At 41.6% G+C, this 19065-nt stretch overlaps 1 protein-coding gene across 3 annotated transcripts in view; it reads right to left on the bottom strand.

Moving 5' to 3' along the window:
* Positions 1 to 236: 236 nt before the first annotated feature.
* Positions 237 to 19065, bottom strand: part of SEPTIN2 (septin 2) — a 65529-nt gene continuing 46700 nt past the window's right edge. For all 3 annotated transcript variants that reach the window (XM_090063016.1, XM_090063017.1, XM_090063018.1), the window contains exons 12-13: positions 15428 to 15521; positions 237 to 1098 (exon numbers count right to left, since the gene is read on the bottom strand). In XM_090063016.1, coding sequence (XP_089919142.1) covers positions 15453 to 15521 — 69 coding nt within the window. In that variant the 3' untranslated portion in view covers positions 237 to 1098; positions 15428 to 15452. The remainder of the gene's footprint in view (positions 1099 to 15427; positions 15522 to 19065) is intronic.

Raw genomic sequence — 19065 nt, 5'->3', positions numbered from 1 at the left:
CCTGATTAAGAAGATAGGAGCTCAGTGGAATTTTCTAAAGCACCTAAGCAGGTTAGGTGCCTAAGTTCAAAGTCAATTTTTAAGTTGATTTAAACTACTTCAATGTAGTCTGTGTACAGACCAGCCATGGAAAAAAGCCTCTTTCTTCATGATAAATATTTTGAGTCTTTAATACATGTTCTATATATGACTTGGTTATTAAATAGCAAGTTTGTTTAAATGAAAGGATAAAACACAAAAAACGTTTAATGTTCATTCAATTTATTAAAAAAAAAAAATCCAAGAAAAATTTAGTGTTGATATACATTAAAAAAGTTCAGTACATACCAGCAGTCACTTGGCTGAGCAATGAAAATGCCTTAGATACAAAACCGTGCAGCCATACTTGAAGACACGTCTTCATAGATACCCAAAAAAGTGATTTGGCATGCAGGGTGTTTACGTACTTTTAAGGCACTATAGTTGGTTTAGAAAATGTCAGCCTCTCTATCATCATGGTGTAGCATCAGTATTTTGAACCTTTTGTTTTACGTGATGCACATACAAGCCACAAGAGATGATGCTACAAGAGTAAACAAAAGCACAACTTACACAGATGGCCCAGGTGTATCATTACGTACGAGACAAAAAAGTTATGATAAACTAGTAATTAGGTATATAATGGTTCAACTAAGAGAGCAAATGAAAGCAAGGGTAGTGTGCAAACAAATACACATTTACTGTAAACAGTTCACAAAATCTTTCAGCATTAAATGACAAGAACTAGCTGAAACGTGGTACATCATCTTAAACCCATTCACAATGACTAATACAAGTAGTGCAGGACATTTTTGGATAAAAAGATAAAAATTAGGGTGTATTATCCTTCCTATAAGTATGAAGACATTATTACCAAGAAAAAAAACAAGAGATACATAGACCATGATTAGGGTTGGACAGAGATATATATATAAAAAGTTGTTGCACAATATGATCTTCAAAACTCATTTTGCAGGTCTCACTTGATCCACAGCATCCAGCATTTCATTTGAGTGTTATCACTGGTTCATTATTGTCAAAAGAATAAAGCACCGATCCATTTAAGAGAACTGTATACCACTGTGGGTGAAAAAACACAAGAATGTATTAGGAAAGAATAAATATTTCAGCTACTCAAAAAGCTGGGTTTTTTGCTATTTTCAGTCAATCCTGGTAGAGTATAGTACAACCCAGAAACCAACACAGTTACTCACCACACTGCATACACCCCCATGTCAGAGCTGGAACGAATAGAGTAACTCACTAAAATTAGTGGGTATTGTGTTTGCTCACTCCTGGATTGAGTTTGGCTCAAATATCTAACACACTCAAATCTTTACTAAGAGCAGAGGACAGAGAATATATTTTTAGTTATGTATTTTCTCAAACACCCACACTCCCATCAGCCCGTAAGACGACTTACATTGAGTATGAAGTGTCTGCAGCAGCAATGTGCAGCTGGATTTCTTTTTAGGAAGCTAAATGCAACTACTTATCTATTTGAGGTTAAAAGGAAACAAGTTTTGTATTATTCATAAGTTGTATGCTTAACTGGAAAAGAAAGATTTTTCTGAGTCCATCTGAACTGCTCATATAGTAAGAGATATTGGTCTACAGTTCCAAAATTAATTGGGCTTTTGGCTGTCTCCACATTTGGACGATGATCTGCAGCTCCATAAAGAAGCTCAGTTTTATGAGGATGGATGTGCAACACTTCCTGAAAAGTCAGGCATCTTAAAAAGGTCTCTCAAATTTGAATCCAAATTTAAAATACCCAAAATCTGTAGCCACTAAGCTCCTGGGTCACAAACAAATGAGCTGCTTTTATCCAGTCCTTTATCTGAAGAACACACAAAAAGGAAACAGTAAGACTGCCATATCAAGGAAATCAAACACCTAACATAGTACACCCTCACTGATCCAAGGTAGCATCCCCCATGAGTATCACATGGAATGGAAAGCAAAACTAGAAAACAGCCAAGTTCCTCTGCTCTTTGCAGTTCTCATCGTGCACATCTTGCGTAGCTAACAAGTCATCCTTCATTTTAAGCTGGTCATCATTTCACAGAAACTAGCCAGCACTGGGCTTCTAAAAAGTCAGAGATCATGGGCAGCTGACTGTAAACTCCAACTACTACACTAAAACAAGATTCCAACTTGAAAAGAGAAATTGTAAACTTCTACAGCTGTGCAGCTGCCTGGCAGGTATAAGAGAAGTGTGGCCATTATGGAAAATATCCCAAATGGAGATGGGAATTGATATTTCAGATTCAGGAACATGGCTGGAGTTTCAAATACATCCAAAGGATCTGATTATCTTACAGAGTTAAGCAAACCCAAGTTGTTACAAATGTTACCAATCTGATTTTCATTGTTCATTTTATAATTATAAACCCCTTTTAGAGAAACAGCCGAAGTTCACCTCGCGTTCACTGTGTGGATTCATTTCACTGGCATTTCCTTCTCCCTCTGCTGAGAAAACACATTTTACTCTTGGCATCTGTTATATTCTCATCACTCCCTTGTACAAATCTAATGCCTGGTTTGCTGCTCTGATCAGTAAGTCTGCCATATTTTCCTCAATTTGACCCCAAAGTGGTTAAATAACTTTAATACCTCTGTCATACAAAAAAATTTAATGTAGTAAGTTTTTCCAGTGTAATGCCATATGATAAATCTCACTTAGCCAGGGGTTGCTGGCTGCTATGTGCCAATGCCCATGCACATATACTGGCGTTCAGAAAGCTATCACCCCCAAATTAACAGCCCTAATTGCTGTAAGAAGTTCCAGGGAATCTATAATTAGTGCATTCTGACACAGACTACACCACATCCAACAACAGGGTGTCCTGCCCTGTAGCACAATGGAAGGACAATGACTACATACTGACTCAAGCATAGAGGGTCACTTTGGGGTTGGCGATTCAGGAAAATCTCGTATCATCTCAGTAAGATAACCCACTGAGGCTTAATTCATTCAGTCAGAACTTGCTCTGATCTTATGACAAGATCATAGCTTGAAACAGTATGCCCCCAGGATCTTTCTAAATAACTTTGACTCAATACCCCTCAAAGGATCACACCATAAAACAATTCTTATTAGGCAACCTGAAAATTTCAAAGGAAAAGTAATAAGCTAAGACCACGACTCATCAAGGATGTTTGCCCATAACTTCCTCCAATAATAATAAAGAAGACACTCTTCCTCCACCATGTAATCCTTAAGGTAAGAAAACTGCTTTATAAGCCAAGTCCTTTTCCTCTCTCTGATCCCAGCTGCCTATTTTCAATTTTTTTTTTTGGTCATTGCTGCTGCATTCATATAATTAGCATTAGTGGAAATTTGGGAATATGCCATACTTCTGAATGGCCCTAGGCATGAGAATTTAAATCACTAGGACATTCTCTATTCAAAGACACAGCAGTAGGAAAAGTTTGCTTCAACTCGAAAAGGAAGTTAATTTTGCACTTCGTATGTCACTGGCTACTTTTGCCTCGCACATGCTAAATATTTTGTAAGTTCCTGTTATTTCACCATCCTAGTCAATCTCTCTGCTTCAAGTTTGTTCCATTTTGTGTTCCGTTCTGCTGATCTGCAGAAGCATCTTTTATTTTCCCCATATTACATTTCATTAGTTAAGTATCTGGAACTGGTCCAGATGCTGTCAAACTTCCTTTTATTGTGTTTTATCAGTAAAATTAGTATGCTTACTGCTGGTCTGCCTACTGAAGTCATGTTCCTCTGCGTTATAAGACTACAGCTGTTCTGAAAATGCTGTTTTAAGAAGATATGAACCCTTGGTTTTACCCCAAATCCCTGCTGCTATTTTATACACTAGATTGACCCTAGCAATCCACTCCTCGGGCTCCCTATTACTTAAGGAATCTCAGTAGTAAGCACCTCTTCTCCAACCCCCACACCCTGCACTGTGCGCTGGTGATAAGTTGCACAGTTGGACATGATGAACATTTTTCATCATAGCATAGTCCAGACTCATTTCAAAGAGACAACAGACTGGTGCACTTGGACAAGAGAAGAAAGAATGTAATTACTCCTTGTGGGGTCTATTTCCAAGTCCATACGTGTGAGGTACTGTACAAAGGAGGTTCACTTTAGACCTCTAAGTATTATTGAAAAATAAATATTTCCCCTTCTCCATTAACAGCTCTCATTAAATTGGAGTTTTGCAAAGAGCCATTAGAAGCTTTTAGAACTCCAAAAGGAAAAAAAAAATTAGAACTTGATAACTGAAGATGTTGTTTTAAATTCAAGTTCATAACATTGCAACAAAATAAAAAACCCTGACATTTCCTACAATGCGCCAATGTTTAAGATCATGTAATCAAGGCCTTTTTAACGTGAAAGAATCATCTGATGCAATGGGTAGTCTTTCTGATGTGGGATCACTCAGTGAAATCAAGCTTTCATTTTTTAACTGACAGAACAGCTGATGCCGAGATACAGGGCATGTAATTATATGGAATTATTACAGAAGAATGCATCTGCACTGTTGGAAAAATCATTCCATCTTCTTTTTTCCATCATTCCAAACATTTCAACCAAAATGCTGCAGTTCTTTTCATGCAAAGAAAACAGAAGTCCAACACTTCAAAACTTCCTTTGTTCCAGAGCAAAGCCGTAAATATTTTGGTTTATGCTCCCAATGCATACGTAACCCCACTGGACAGACTAAAAATGGCTTCTGAATAATAAACTGAATCCTCCAAATTTTTAAGAACCACTACACTGAACAGATAAGTCTACAAAGTACAGGGCGTTTTCCCATTCCTGCTTCTGCTGACCTCAAAAGAGCACTGAAAGGTTAGACTGAATGGAAATGGAGTTTTGAAGAGTCAGAGATCTGAAGTTATATAGTTAAATGAACACACTGCAGGAGAGAAATAGCAGAATGTTTTTTCCTGGTACAGAATTTCCCAAAGCAGCACTGAATTCCTGGGAACTCAGCATACCAAAAGCTTCAAGAAACAAGGAAAAAGCAGAGTTTTACAGGTTTCAATAATACTTCAGGTTTATTTAGCACTTAAGTGAAGAATAACTTCTATGTAGTATCTCAACGGTTTTCGCAGTGTTCTCATGGGAAACCAAATGATTCACCCAAGGCCACAAAGAGAATTTCTGGAAGAGACAGGATTAGAATAAGAGCACATGATGCTTGAAGTCCCAGCTACATTCAATAAATGCAACTACTCTACCAATCTGCAGCAATACAAGTGGCTGAGTTTTGGAATTCTATTTTTATCTCAACAGGCCTACATAGACCAGTTTTATATTCCTCACCTCAAGTATTAATAGTTTTCTAAAAAAAAAACAAATCCACAATCCTCTAAGCACTTCATAAACATTATAGAACTTCAAGCTGCATAATGACTTTCATACCAGGAGTTTAATGTTTTACCAATCTTGAGCCTTAACAGCCTTGCAAAATAAGCAGCTATTCCTATTTTACAGTGGGTAAAGTTATGTCACTTGCTGAAGTTCTTACAGATCCCTGAAGACACCTTGCTGTTCAAATTAATTGCAAGGCCTGACCACCACTTGGTGTCTAAGGGGAACATGAACCACCAAGTTCTATATTTTAGAAAGACAGATATTCTCTTACTGGCAAGCAGAAAGCAATAGTTTTTGCAACACCCTAACTTCTACAAGCTGCAAATCAGTCAACAAAACTTCTGTAAATGACAGGCTGACGCACCTTTCCAAGTTGAGGAAAGCCAAAAGGACAGGAGGAGAATGGTGCAGCCTTAGCCTGTCTATCCTAGCATAAAAAACATCCACAGGCTGTGCCAGGTGGTTGTTCCAAATACTAAAAATTTGCCTAAGCTTCACATTCCCTAAGCTTTGGACTTCAGCTGCCAAAAACTACAGCACGATACATTCTTCCTCAGATGACATTTCTCATCACATCAATTCGGTATCAGACATCCCTTGGAAGACTGGTTGCTAGGAGAATGCACTGCATTTACATTAAAAAAAGAAAGAAAATTATGTTCATCCATTTGTAATAAGATCTAGTTATTTTCTGTCCGTGTGTTATGCTCGTCAGAAGTGAACAATAGTGTAAGATACCACTCTTATCTCCCTAATTTGTGGGGAAAAAATCTGCTAGCATAATGGAGTTTTTCAGCACACTTTCTACAGATGTTATGAGAACAAAATGTCTTGGTTTTTCTAAAAAGATTTCACTGGAAGTATGACTGCAGTTCCTTCTGGCTATATTCGTTTTACATAGCTTAGGTTTAGTTACTGTCTTTGTCCCAACATGACCCTGAAGCTATCCAGAACTGTCCCAGTGGAAGATAACAGCGATCCAGATGTGCAGGAATGAGGAGTGGAAACAGACTGCAGCAAGCTAAGTGGGGGAGTTTTGAAAGAGGGAAGGGGAAGGACAGAACTCCATCTCTTATAACAATCCTTTCGTTTTCTTCAAGAAAAACTATCTGGGAGCCATGACTCCTGAGATAGGCAGGCTCTGAGAAGACATTAACTCCAATAGCAGATCTACTAAATCTTTCTTTAAAAGTGAAAGGAAACATTTCAGATTCATATGTTGTGTTGTATTAGGGTCTGCTGAATTGCCAAAGAAAGCAATGGCTGGTTTAGTTTTTGGTTACCTATTTCTCCACACACATACTTGCATAATCTTTTGCTTGAATTCTCAAAATACAAGAGCTGAGAGAGCTCTTATACTTATTTACAGGGATGTCATGTTGCCCAGTATTTTAGAAAGCAAACAGACAACCTGAAAAACACAATCTTGTGAAAATTCTGTATCTACTTCACATAAACCCTTAAGAATACCACAATATAAGTAAATGGCAAACATTTTCTGGTGTGTTTTACTTAGATATTTTGTAAGAAACATTTCCACTGAAAGCCAGCTACCCTGCAACTTGTCCACTGGCTCGGTACCACCCCTTATGCTCTGCCTTGTAGATGGAAGGGAAATCATATCCATGGTCCCTCTAGACCCACCAGACTTCGTTTACTATTAGCCACAGCAGCAAAATTGAAAGTTGAAAGCAGGCACATATATAGAAATGAAGTGGTATATCCAAGGATGTCAGGCAGGACTGTTTCCTATAAATCACAAGTGAGGGGTACACAAAGTCTTCCTTGAAATTTGGATGAGTTAATGAAGTCTATATTGGCTGCCCCATCCCCCAAGATCTGTTCCATTCTCCTTGATTGCTGGCCATGTCTCCACCACTTCTCCAATCCCTTCACAAAATTTCACTCTGCCACAACAAAAATCAAACTACGCATCCTTTTGCACAGCTCTAACGCAATCAATTTGTCTACAATTTTCATCTCTACCACCTCCAGAGTGCCTCCCTAATTCCATGCTCTTCCCTAAGGCATCCCAGATGCCCATCCTGTTCCTTCAGCATAATTCCATTGTCTCAGAAAGATTACCAGCTATGATGATGAGGAGGAGGATGATCTCACAGCTGTCTGTCTGACACAGTATGTTCTATGCTGTACATCATCTTGCCCATGGATGTGAAGCCTGTATGGCAAGAACTTGTTTAGCACATTTTAATCACTGTATGTGGTACTGCACATCTGCCATAATATAAATATGTAGAAAATAAATGTGGCCATAGAATTAAACAAACTTCTTTCCTTAACACCGGCCCACAAAGCAATCAGTGAATATTTCATATATTTGAATTTGATTCCATGACTCATCTCTCAGTGCTCCAGCTTTTATCCGTCTAGATAACTAAAACATTCTCCTTCTCATATTATCCAAGCATGTTGTGCAATCTCTGATGTATAGGGGAGAGAAGAACTTTTTTTTTTTTTTTAAATTGAGAGGAATGTGAAAGTTTAACCTACTCAGAAGAAAAAAAGCAAGCAAACCTAACTTAACTAGTAGAATCTCTGCCAAGGATATGGATGAGATCTGTTCAACATCTTCTACATCTGGGGAGGAGGACAATCTATGAAGAACAGTTTAACTGAATTTTAATTAATGCAAGAGGAAAAAATCAACTTATTAGAGGTGCACCAATGCATTAGTCCCATATCGTATCAGCACCAACATAAGGAAAATCGACATTAATCGGCAACTGGCTTTTTTTGGCTGATGTGGCCAATAATATCACCGATAAATGCCCTGTGAATGCGTGCAGCTGCAGCACAGGATGCAGGCAGCCAGGAGCACAACCCAGCAGCGTGCAGAGCAGCATCTGGCTAGTACATCTGTTGTGGGGGGAAGGGGCATGGGGGGTGCAGATCAAGGCCCCTACAGTGAGGGAGGAAGTTGGGCTGGGGCTGCACAGCCAGAGTGGGGTGGGGCACAGGACGGAGCTGCGAGCAGCTTGTCCAGGGGGCATGGGGAGGGGGGACGGCTCCCACGCTACATGCACCCCAGAAGGGCATGGGGGACATGCGCTTCCAGATCTATGCAGGGCAAGGGTGGGCTGCCACTGCAGGCTAGGCTGGGGCTGGACTGAGGGAGGCTATAAGGTGGGCTATGGTCACTTCAAAAATTCACCATAGCCCACACTCCCAGCACTGCCACCACCTGCCCCGAGTGCAGCCCAGGCCCAGTCCCACCCTGCTGGGAAGAGCCCAGCACCAGTCCTGACCACAGCTGGCAGCTGCAGCCACTGTCACCCTGTGCACAGACCTGGGCACACGTGCCCCCCATACCCTCCCAGAGTGTGCGTAGCGGTGAAAGCCACCCCCCTCTCCCTGCACCCCTTAGATGAGCTGCAGCTCTGTCCTACGCCCTGCCCCACCCCAGCTGGGCCCTGCCCCAGCCCCTCTCCCTCCCTCATCACAGAAGCTTTGATCTGCCCCCCCACTTCCCCTGCATGCCCCTTCCCTCCCCCTTCACGTCTTCCTCCACAACAGACTTACCAGCTGGACACTGCTCTCCAAGCTGCAGGTCTGCATATCAGCAATCGGATTGGTATCATCCAATACAGCTCGTTAAAAATCAGCCATCAGTATCAACCCAAAAAAAAATTCTATCAGTGCACCCCTACAACTCACCTTCTCAATTTTATTTATATTACAAAAGTAGTAAAGACAATTGACATCACGTAGAAGGAAATGGTTGCAACTTCTCAGAAAGCTTTCTGTAGAGGACTGACACTTCTCAGAAAGCTTTCTGTAGAGTATCCAATGCAAGAAAAAATTATTTCTACAGACATTCAGTCTCACTTTGCCACATTCCATTAGCTAAGACCAGAAAAGATCACAGTTAGATTTAGAATGTAAAATTTCCCACTTACAAAGAGAAGAGGCTTTTCTAATTAATAAGAAACCTTAGACTAAAGGTGCAGATCCCTGCATTTTTTACTTTTGTTTTCAATGATTCACCAACAATTTTGTTCACTGTATAACCAGATTTTTGTGGAGACTGCTGCAAACCCTTTTATCCACCCAAGAGAGGAAGGCCTGAGATGAAGTTCTAGGTTGTGGGTGTGCTGGAAGTGGACAGTGGCTGTGCCATTTGGCTGCGCGTTCACTGGATCTGCAACAAACCACACACTCCTCTGCAACAGAAAACCCCAAGGGACTTTGCATATTAGGGTATGTGCATGCACATTCAAAATAGTTTGAGGGAGGCAGCATGGCAAGCCTAACCCTAACCACAACCCCAACCCAATAGTGTAGTAGGGGTAGTAGCAGCCAGAGCTGCTGATGGGCTCCCAAGTCAGCCCTTTGGTTTAGTCAAGCCAGCACCAGAGCTGCAATGATTTATACCAACTAAGGATCTGTCCTACTTCCATGCTTGGTACATCCAGCGATCTGGTTTTGACAAAAACTGCAGAAATTCTCTAATTCAATGGCTACTTAACAAATGGCAAGTCCCATAAATAAATGGTGTAGACATTAAAATTTTTAACCAAAATTTGTTCACACCTAGTATTTCAAAGATATGTATGTTTTTCAAATATATGTTAAGCTAGATCCAGACAACTTTTACGGATATTTGGTTAGAAACTGTGCTTTGTTATGACCAATTTTGCAATGATTGCTAGTAGACCACATCTGGAAAGAAACTCAAACAGTCCAAGATTCATGTTCTTATTCTGTATCAAAATGAAAATGTCTTAAAAGCCCACACTACTAGCCCTTTGGTTTGTAACACAGTGACCTACTATAAGGGCTGCATCAGGCTTCCTCTATACATGCAGGTAAAGACATCATGGAATCTAATACGTGATCCACACCCCCCCCATGCCACACATACAAAGCAGGAGATGGAACTGTGGGATCACGCATTAGATCCCATCACCCCTTATTGTGGGTGCAGGGGGAGCCCAATCCTAAACTCCCCATGCACCAGCAAAAAAGTAAGCTCTCAGGGCTGGGAGTCCTACACACCCCAGCTGAGGGGTTCCCAGCTGCAGAGCACCCCATGCACCGCCAGAATCAGAGGATCGTAATCCCTAGGGCTCAGGGGTTTTAGGCTAGGCATGGTGCACTCCTGCAGCTGGAAGCCCATCAACTGACAGGGCTCCCAGCACGCAAGTTAAAGCTTAATTGCAACCAACTATAAAGTTAGTACACATTTTTTAGGTCTATCTTTATAGCTGGTTGGAGCTTCTTACAGTGTGATATCTACTTTGCACATGTAGCTGATCTCCAGGTAACTGCACAATTAACCAGTTAACTGTGCAATACCTGTAATGTATAGAAGGAGCCTCAGTAATGCAAAAACCCACAAAAAAAACCACTATATGCAGACCCACACTGTGCCTTTGCTTGCTGACGTATCCATGAATGCAAATATGGACTGAGATAAATTCTGCTCCAATTTTTTAAAAGCTCCTTATAGCAATAATGGATATGAGTTTTCTGGAGCAGAGGGAAGACTAGTGTCACTATTGGCCAGTCAATACTCACTACTGTCTCCTGCCAGCTCTCAGCTGCTGTATTGCTTAGCAGTCAGTGTCTGTGCCCTGGAATCAAAATAAAAGCTTCACACCTTCTTGTGTCCAAAGTTCTTTTGTGCTTGCAGGCAGCAGTTGTAGAAGAAATGTTGAGAGCTGAGTGCAGTTTTATGCAATCTGATATTTTATATGGTGTTGTGCAAATATCTCATTTACAAATGCCAGCAAGGGCTGACTTCACTTTCTTGTGTAAAAAAAAAAAAAAGAAGAAGTACAACGGCACTTGAGACTTCATGTGAAAATAGCTGCTTAATAAAAAAGGTCACAAGGACTAGCCATGCTAAAACAGAGCCACTACAAATATCTCAGGATGATATCCCATGCACCAGTACAGGCTGGGGGCTGACTGGCTGGGCAGCAGCTCTGCAGAAAAGGACCTGGGGGTTACAGTGAACAATAAGCTGAATATGAGCCAGCAGCATGCCCTTGTTGCAAACGCGGCTAATGGCATACTGCACTGCATTGGTAGGTGTGTTGCCAGTAGATCAAGGGGGGTGTCATTCCCCTCTATTCAGCACTGGTACAGCCACATCTGGAGTACTGTGCTCAGTTTTGGGCTTCTCACTACAGAAAGGATGTGGACAAATTGGAGAGTCCAGTGGAGGGCAACAGATATGGTGAGGGGGCTGGGGGACACAACTTATGAGAACAGGCTGAGGGGGAACTGGGCTTATTTAATCTAGAGAAGATGGAGGGAATTCAATAGCAACCTTCAACTACCTGAAAGGCAATGTGAAAGCAGATGGAGCTACACTGTTCTTAGTGACAGCAGATGACAGAACAAGGACCAACAGGTCTCAAATTTCAGCAAGGGAAGTTTAGGTTACATATCAGAAAAAACTCTCTCACTGGGAGGGTAGTAAAACGCTGGAACAGGTTACACAGAGAGGTTGTGAACTTTCCATCCTTGGAGGTTTTTAAGACCCAGCTAAACAAAGCTTTGGCTGGGATGATCTAGTTGGGGATGGTCCTGCTTTGGACTAGATGGCCTCCCTAAGGTCCCTTCCAACCTTAATGTTCCATAATTCTCTCTCACACTGCACACATTTTAAAAACCCACTAAATTTACCAGCTAGTGTCTATGTAAAAGTAAAAAAGACTAAGGCTGAATCATTGCTGCTATATGCATAAGATGCTCAGCCAGAAGTGACCTTTCAGTTTAGCATTTCAGTTCAAGGACTATGTATTCTAGTTTGGAGGCTGGCAGACATGGTCAGTCTGGTCTCAGCTGTGAAGGCTTCTGTTTGCTGGGAACTTCACACTGAGAGATGGCGTAAGAGACCAGAGTTTGGTTTTGTGTTTAAGTCAGCTTCCACTCATGGGACATGGTATACATCCCAGCAGAATCATCAGCTTTTTCTTCTTAAATAGGAGCCCAGTGAACAAGCTTATTCCGTTAGCAGGATTAAAATAAGTTGTGCGTTGTTTTCCTTAATGTAAACAGGAAAAGTGAAGGTTCAAGTAAAGGCAACAAAAATCCCCTTATTTTAGGTCTGGAATGTTGGCAGCTGTCACAAGGTCATAAGGGATAATATAATCCATTTTATTCAGGCTTTACATTCCAGCAAGCCAAAAACTAAAGTATTAAGCTGAAATACTAAGCAATAGTAACATGGACCCTCATGTGTATTTAGGTTTGATGCTTGCATTTTTAAATATAAGAACTGTTTTCTGTGAGCACTTGTAAGGTTTACACTCGGGCCCCAAGGACTACTATACTACATATTAATTTAAACATGAAGAAACTGCATCCACTGGACACATTTGGTTAGTCTACAATTTCTTTTGATGCTCTGTAAAAACTGCAATTAGTAAGCAATCTGCTAACAACTTTTTTTTTTTTTTTTTTTTTTTTATATATATAGAGTCAAGTTCATTTTAAGCAACTTTGCTACAGACATGCAAAATATTTTTCAAAGGTAATAGCCATTGCATGTATTAATAAATACCAGCCATTTGGATTTACCTCAGTGGAGCCTTGTACGCAAGAATGAATGAGAAAAATATGTAGTTCTGGCAAGAGACATGAAAAAAAAATGCTACAAAAAACTAGTGTGAACTGAAGCCATATCTTCTATTCCTGATGAAAGAAACCATGTAATTAGAACAGAGCAAGGGGAGTAGGAAATGTAACCTATTGCCCCTCTTTGCAGCTGTCTGGGGAATAGATGAGCACTAAAACGCTGGATGCCTTTGCAATAGGGTGGAAAAGAGCCCCACTTATATGATGCATAGCAGGAAGTGTACATGCTAGCCTTCTTCAGCACAAAGTTACGCATCTGGGATACAATGCATTGCCTAATGGCTGTGTTTTCTCTGCTGTAATTGACAGGTGGTTTCATTTTAAACTGCAAAAGCAACTCATTAAATATTATTCTTTTGCTCATTTCCCGACTCATTTTATTTAATTTTTAATTATGATTTGAAGGCTAAGTAGGTGCAACATTTATGCAGACCATTGAAGAAAGCCCAGTTGGAAAACAGAACTGCCATTTCAGAGGAAATGGGTACCACTGTGCTGCTCACTCTGTATCCAGTGGAGCAGTCTGATAGACTAAGCTTAGCCTTCGGAAGTAAAAATGAAAAATACAGTTTCGTTTGTCAAAAGTACTAAATTAAATGATCTTTTCTAAAGTAATTACAGTAGCTCGACAGCCAACATGCAGATCAACTATATCAATACAAATTGTGCTATGCCCCTCTTCCTGAGGCAATCAGAACACATTTGGTTATATGTTTGTTTCTGAAAACACGCAAGATGCGCTAGGCATTAGAAAGAAACAGAAGTAAAGAGGCAGTCCCTTACAAGAAAAACATACATCTAAAGAGCGAGGGGCAAGGTTAATAGGACCTGGATTAAAATCAAGTATTCAAGATTTTAAGTATTCAAGTATTCAAAAAGGGAGGAGGTAGGTCCCAGGCAACTATAGCCCCGTCAGTCTTACCTCAATCCTAGGGAAACTCTTTGAGAAGATCCTCAAGGAGCACATCTGTGATGGGCCAGCTTCAGGGATGATGCTCAAGGGCAACCAGCACGGTTTCATTAGGGGCAGGTCATGTCAGACCAACCTGATTGCCTTTTATGATCAGGTCACAAAAGCATTGAATGCAGGTGTCGCCGTGGACGTAGTCTTTCTGGACTTTAGCAAGGCCTTTGACACCATCTCCCACCCCATTCATTAAAAAACTAGGCGACTGTGGCATTTGATGCCTACACAGTCAGATGGATTGCAGATTGGCTGAAGGGTCATACTCAGAGGGTGGTGGTGGTCGGGTCACATTTGGCCTGGGGAGAAGCGAGCAGTGGATTCCGCCAGGGCTCGGCCCTTGGGCCCGTGCTGTTCAATTTCTTTATCAGCGATTTGGACAACAGGGTGAAAAGCAACCTGTTTAAATTTGCTGATGATACCAAAATTTGGGGTGAGGTGAGCATGCTAGTAGGGAGGGAAAGACTGCAGCAAGACCCAGATAGGTTACAGGGGTGAGCTAACAAAAACAGGATGCGTTTCAATACTGACAAGTGCAGGGTGCTGCACTTGGGCAGTAGTAACTGGCAGGACACTTATAAGATGGGAAACTCCCTTTTTGAGAGCACGGAAGCAGAAAGGGATCTTGGAGTCATTACTGACTCCAAGAGGAACATGGGCAACAACGCAAGGTCACAGCTGGCAGAGCTAACCGGACCTTGTCATGCATCCACAAGTGCATCTCAAGTAGGGCCAAGGAGGTGATCCTCCCCCTCTATGTGACACTGGTCAGGCCGCAGCTGGAGTACTGGGTCCAGTTCTGTGCGCCCCACTTCAGGAGGGATACGGACAACATTGAGAGGGTCCAGAGGAGGCCACCCACATGATCCAGGGACAACAGGGCAGACCCTACAATGAGACTGCGGGACATGAACTTGTTCAGCCTTCACAAGAGAAGGCTGAGGGGGGACCGGGTGACTGTCTATAAACTCACTAGGGGGGACCAGAAGGGTTTGGGAGAGACCTTGTTTCCCCTCGTGCCCCCTGGCATAACAAGGAATAACGGCCACAAGTTGTTGGAGAGTAGGTATAGATTAGACATCTGGAAGAACTACTTCACTGTCAGGGCAGCTAGGATCTGGACCCAACTTCCAAGGGAAGTGGTGCTGGCTCCTACCCTGGGGGTCTTTAAGACGAGGCATGATGCCTACCTGGCTGGAGTCATCTGAGCCCAGTTTTTCTCCTGCTCAGGCGGGGGGGCGGACTTGAAGATCTACAAGGTCCCTTCCGACCCTACCTCTATGATTCTATGAAGATCTCCAGTGACCAACAGAAAAATACCCCCAGAATCTCTATCTACTTAGCTCAACACTGATCTTAGTGTTTCTAAAACTTCTTAAGCCCCCAACACCAATGTTTATTAACATCATTGTGAAGAAATGACAAAAGATTCCACTTTCTATTACTGAAGCATGACATACGTCACACGCACATGAAAAAAACTGTACCTTGTGTAGCCAGATGTTTGGCATCTCACTCATCACCTGGCTTCATCCTCATCTGGGCTTGCATCTGTGCAATCATCTCCTGCATGCGACGCAACTGTAAAGGGAAAAAATGACATGTTGCATTCTGATTTTGGACAACTAATGCTCATTTCTCTTGCATCCAAGGGCAAGTACTCAGTATACAGGAAGTTGTGAATCTTATTCTCCCTTGGCAGAAGACAGGTCTTGTATCTTTACCACCCTGCATTTAACAATATGGAATTTAACTATAACACATCTTTCTTAAACGCGTGGTCCAGTCTGAAATCTTCTTGGCATGAAGTGCTACATCAAGATCATGTACGACTCAACTGTCAAGCAAATATGCCACCTGAGAATCCTGACCGTGAGAGTTCAGTGGTAAAAACCCAGATCTTTTGAAGTCATATTTATAGACCTGTAAGTTGGCCTTTGTGTTTGTGTAGGTAAATAAGGTGAAGCAGCTTTATTTGTTACTACAATTGCCATTCACTCGTGGTGGTATGGCCTAAACAATCTTGAGCCTGTTGCCTGGTTTTACTAACCAGGCAATTCTGCAAAATGGAAGAAACATCCCTAAATGTTAAGTGACTCATCAGTGACGAAAATGGAATTTATCTCGTGACTCCTTAGTCCTGTGCCCTATTTGCTGGGCTACGTGTATGGTTCTGAAGCTAAAAACAAAGTGGTAAGGAAGACAAGTAAGCCTAATTCTTGGGTAGGAGAGATGATTAGAATATAACTTGGAGGGTTTTTTCACCCCCAAAGACTAAAAGCAACAATATTCTCCAACTAATATTCTAAAATTAAAATAGTATCTGACATTGCCATATAATTATTGCCATTATTTAATGGAATAACAGGGCCCTGCTGCCATAGCAACGAGTAACTGCTGCACAAAAACTTAATTTGTTTGGTTTATAGGCTCTGTGGTTTAAAATTTACAACAAATTTATGTACAACTTGCAGGCAAATAGTAGAAGGCTTAATTTTTCAGAATTGTAAGAGTACAAACTACATGTGCAAATGTGTGCTTAATTTCTGTGTATAACTTATATGATTGTGTGTGTCATGATACTTGAGCATTTGTGAGAGATGGAGGATGATGTGACATTATTTGAAAATCCACCTCAGTGACTTATTTCCTTTTCATTTCATATTACCATGAATCTAAAATTAATGTAACTCTCAAAAAAATATATCGTGTAGCGTAATATAATCACTAGCTTGTTTTCTCATGCGGTAAGACACTGATGTGTCCATGTCTTAAACTGTGGTTATTTCCAAGAAAACATGCAGCATTTAACGTTGAAAGTGTGAGTACTTAGTAAGACTTGCTTTCCTCTCTCTCCAAATTTTAATAAGCTTCTCTATTTAACTGTTGGCACAGTTTAAAAAACAAAAACAAAAAAAACAAAAACAAATGGTGAGGTTGGGGTTTTCTGCCTCAGTTTCCCCAAGAGAGGGATCTTGCTTACCCAACTTGATATAGGGTGCTTATGTTCACAAAGGAAGTACAGTAGTGCAAACGCTATGCATGAGGTATTTTCCCCATACATTATTTAGTTGCAGAAATCAACTAATGGCAAGCATCTGAAACCCTGTTAATATTAACAACAGGATCTTTCTTGGCATGCAATGCTCATTAAGCTACCCACACAGTTAGCTGTGCTTCCACCCCACAATCAAAGAGCAGAGGCTAGGAACTGTCCTGGCCAGGGGCATGTCCCAGCTCCATGCCCCAATTGGGTGATCAGGACACAGGGCCTGGAAAGAGCTGCATGGGTGGGGTAGGTCCCAACCCCTCCCTGGACAGCTAGCTGGCTGCCCCACCAGGGAAATTGGGGCAGGGGGCTGGTAGCTCCCCTGCAGCTCTCTCCAAGTCCCCTGCCCCCAGTTGGGAAGCTGGGGACAGGAACTCCCTGCTGCTAAGGCAGAGGAACATTGTCCCTGCTGTGCTCCCTGCCAGCCCCTGGGCAAGCACCTAGGGCAGGGGTGGGCAAAAATGCAGCCCAAGGGCCAGATTTGGCCCACCAGACCATTCTATCCAGGACACAAGGCCCCTAAAAAATTTAGAAAATTAATATTAATCTGCCCTGGGCAGCCTGTCATGCAGCCCTCTGCCCAAAATAATTGCCCATCCCTGACCTAGGGGGAACCTAGAGCTCCCCCTGGTCATAGCAGGGGCCTACTGTGGGACTCTAGAAAGCGGGAGCAATTTGCTGCCATTAGCAACAAATCTGCTTCTGCTTCTCTGAATATATAGATGCCTTCCTAGAAGTGTTTACTCACAGGTAAACTGCTCCTGCATCAAATGTACATGTAGAGACACCCCAAAAGTCCTTTTCTGAACCCAGGGTACACAACAGACCTAATCAGACTGACTTATTTGTTTCATTGCATACAATCAGTTATTCCCTCTCCCCCACCCAACCCCAATCACTGAGCATACAAGGGACTGTATTTAGCACACCCTTTCAAATAAATCATCATTGCTGGAAGAGGTGGCATTATATGTATGGAAGCCAACAAAATCATTTCAATCCACTGATTTTGTAATGATAGAAAAGATGATTCAGGGAGAATGAGCTGACCTAGATTGCATGCAGAGAAGTGATGCCTGATATTCATCCTTATAAACGAGGAAAGAATGAAAGAATCACTCCTGCAAGTTAGAGCAGCAAGTGACTTATCCCTTTCCTCCTCACAAAAAGAATGTCAGAGACCAGCCAAACTGCATATAAAGACAAACACACACACTCTTTCTACTCCTTGAAGCAGAGCTATGGAGAGACCACACAAGAGACTCAAGCTCATATTTCATATACATCCACAGTCTCTTGTTCCTTAGGTTGGCAGGGGCTACAAGCATCATGGGAGCAGCATACTTGGATCTAACTTAGCTCAGAAGCAAATCCTCTTGCTGATGCAGGAGCAGTATGAACATGCTCCGCAAGGAATTCACATTTATCCCCTGAGAAGGGAGGCTGTTATAACAGCGGACCCGAGTGGGCTGATATAAACCAGGAACAAAAAGCAGGAGAATCTCCTGAAATGCAATTCGCAAAAATTCTGACAAAGCAAAAGTCCAAAAGCAAAAATTACCCAAGGGTAAAATCTACACATCTTAATGGTGAGAAAGCTACTCACACCAGGACTGAATTTTACTTCCATTATTAAGCTAAAGAAACAGACATTTTGCAGGAGAAAAAAGAATACAATTAAAAAGGAACCATGCAATACCAAGGATATCAAAGAAAGAAGAAGTCAGCACCCTTCTTGTGCATCCTGCCATTGCAAAAAACCTCAGCGATACAACTCAGCATTATATGGCTAATTATAACCTACAGGGTTGTAGGCTTTGGCCAGAACACAGAACCAGCAGTACTGCACATTGTAAAAGTCGTGCTCAAACAGGTTGAGTAATGCTTAGGCAACAACCCCATAGATGGAAAAGGATAAGAACCTAATGTCTTAACTGGAAAATGAAAGATTCATTTTTTTCAATTAAACGGAACAATGGACAATATCCAGATTCTCCTTCATAATAAAATTCAGATTAGGAGGAGACTGCACAAAGATGACAAGACAAAGAAACAGAACTTGGAGCACTGGACTCT

The sequence above is a fragment of the Crocodylus siamensis genome, chromosome 9, assembly GCF_052110815.1.
Source record: "Crocodylus siamensis isolate JL-2025a chromosome 9, ASM5211081v1, whole genome shotgun sequence".
Classification (NCBI taxonomy): Eukaryota; Metazoa; Chordata; order Crocodylia; family Crocodylidae; genus Crocodylus; species Crocodylus siamensis.
Note: the sequence above shows the minus strand (reverse complement) of the source record. Positions and strands in the feature narration are given on the sequence as shown.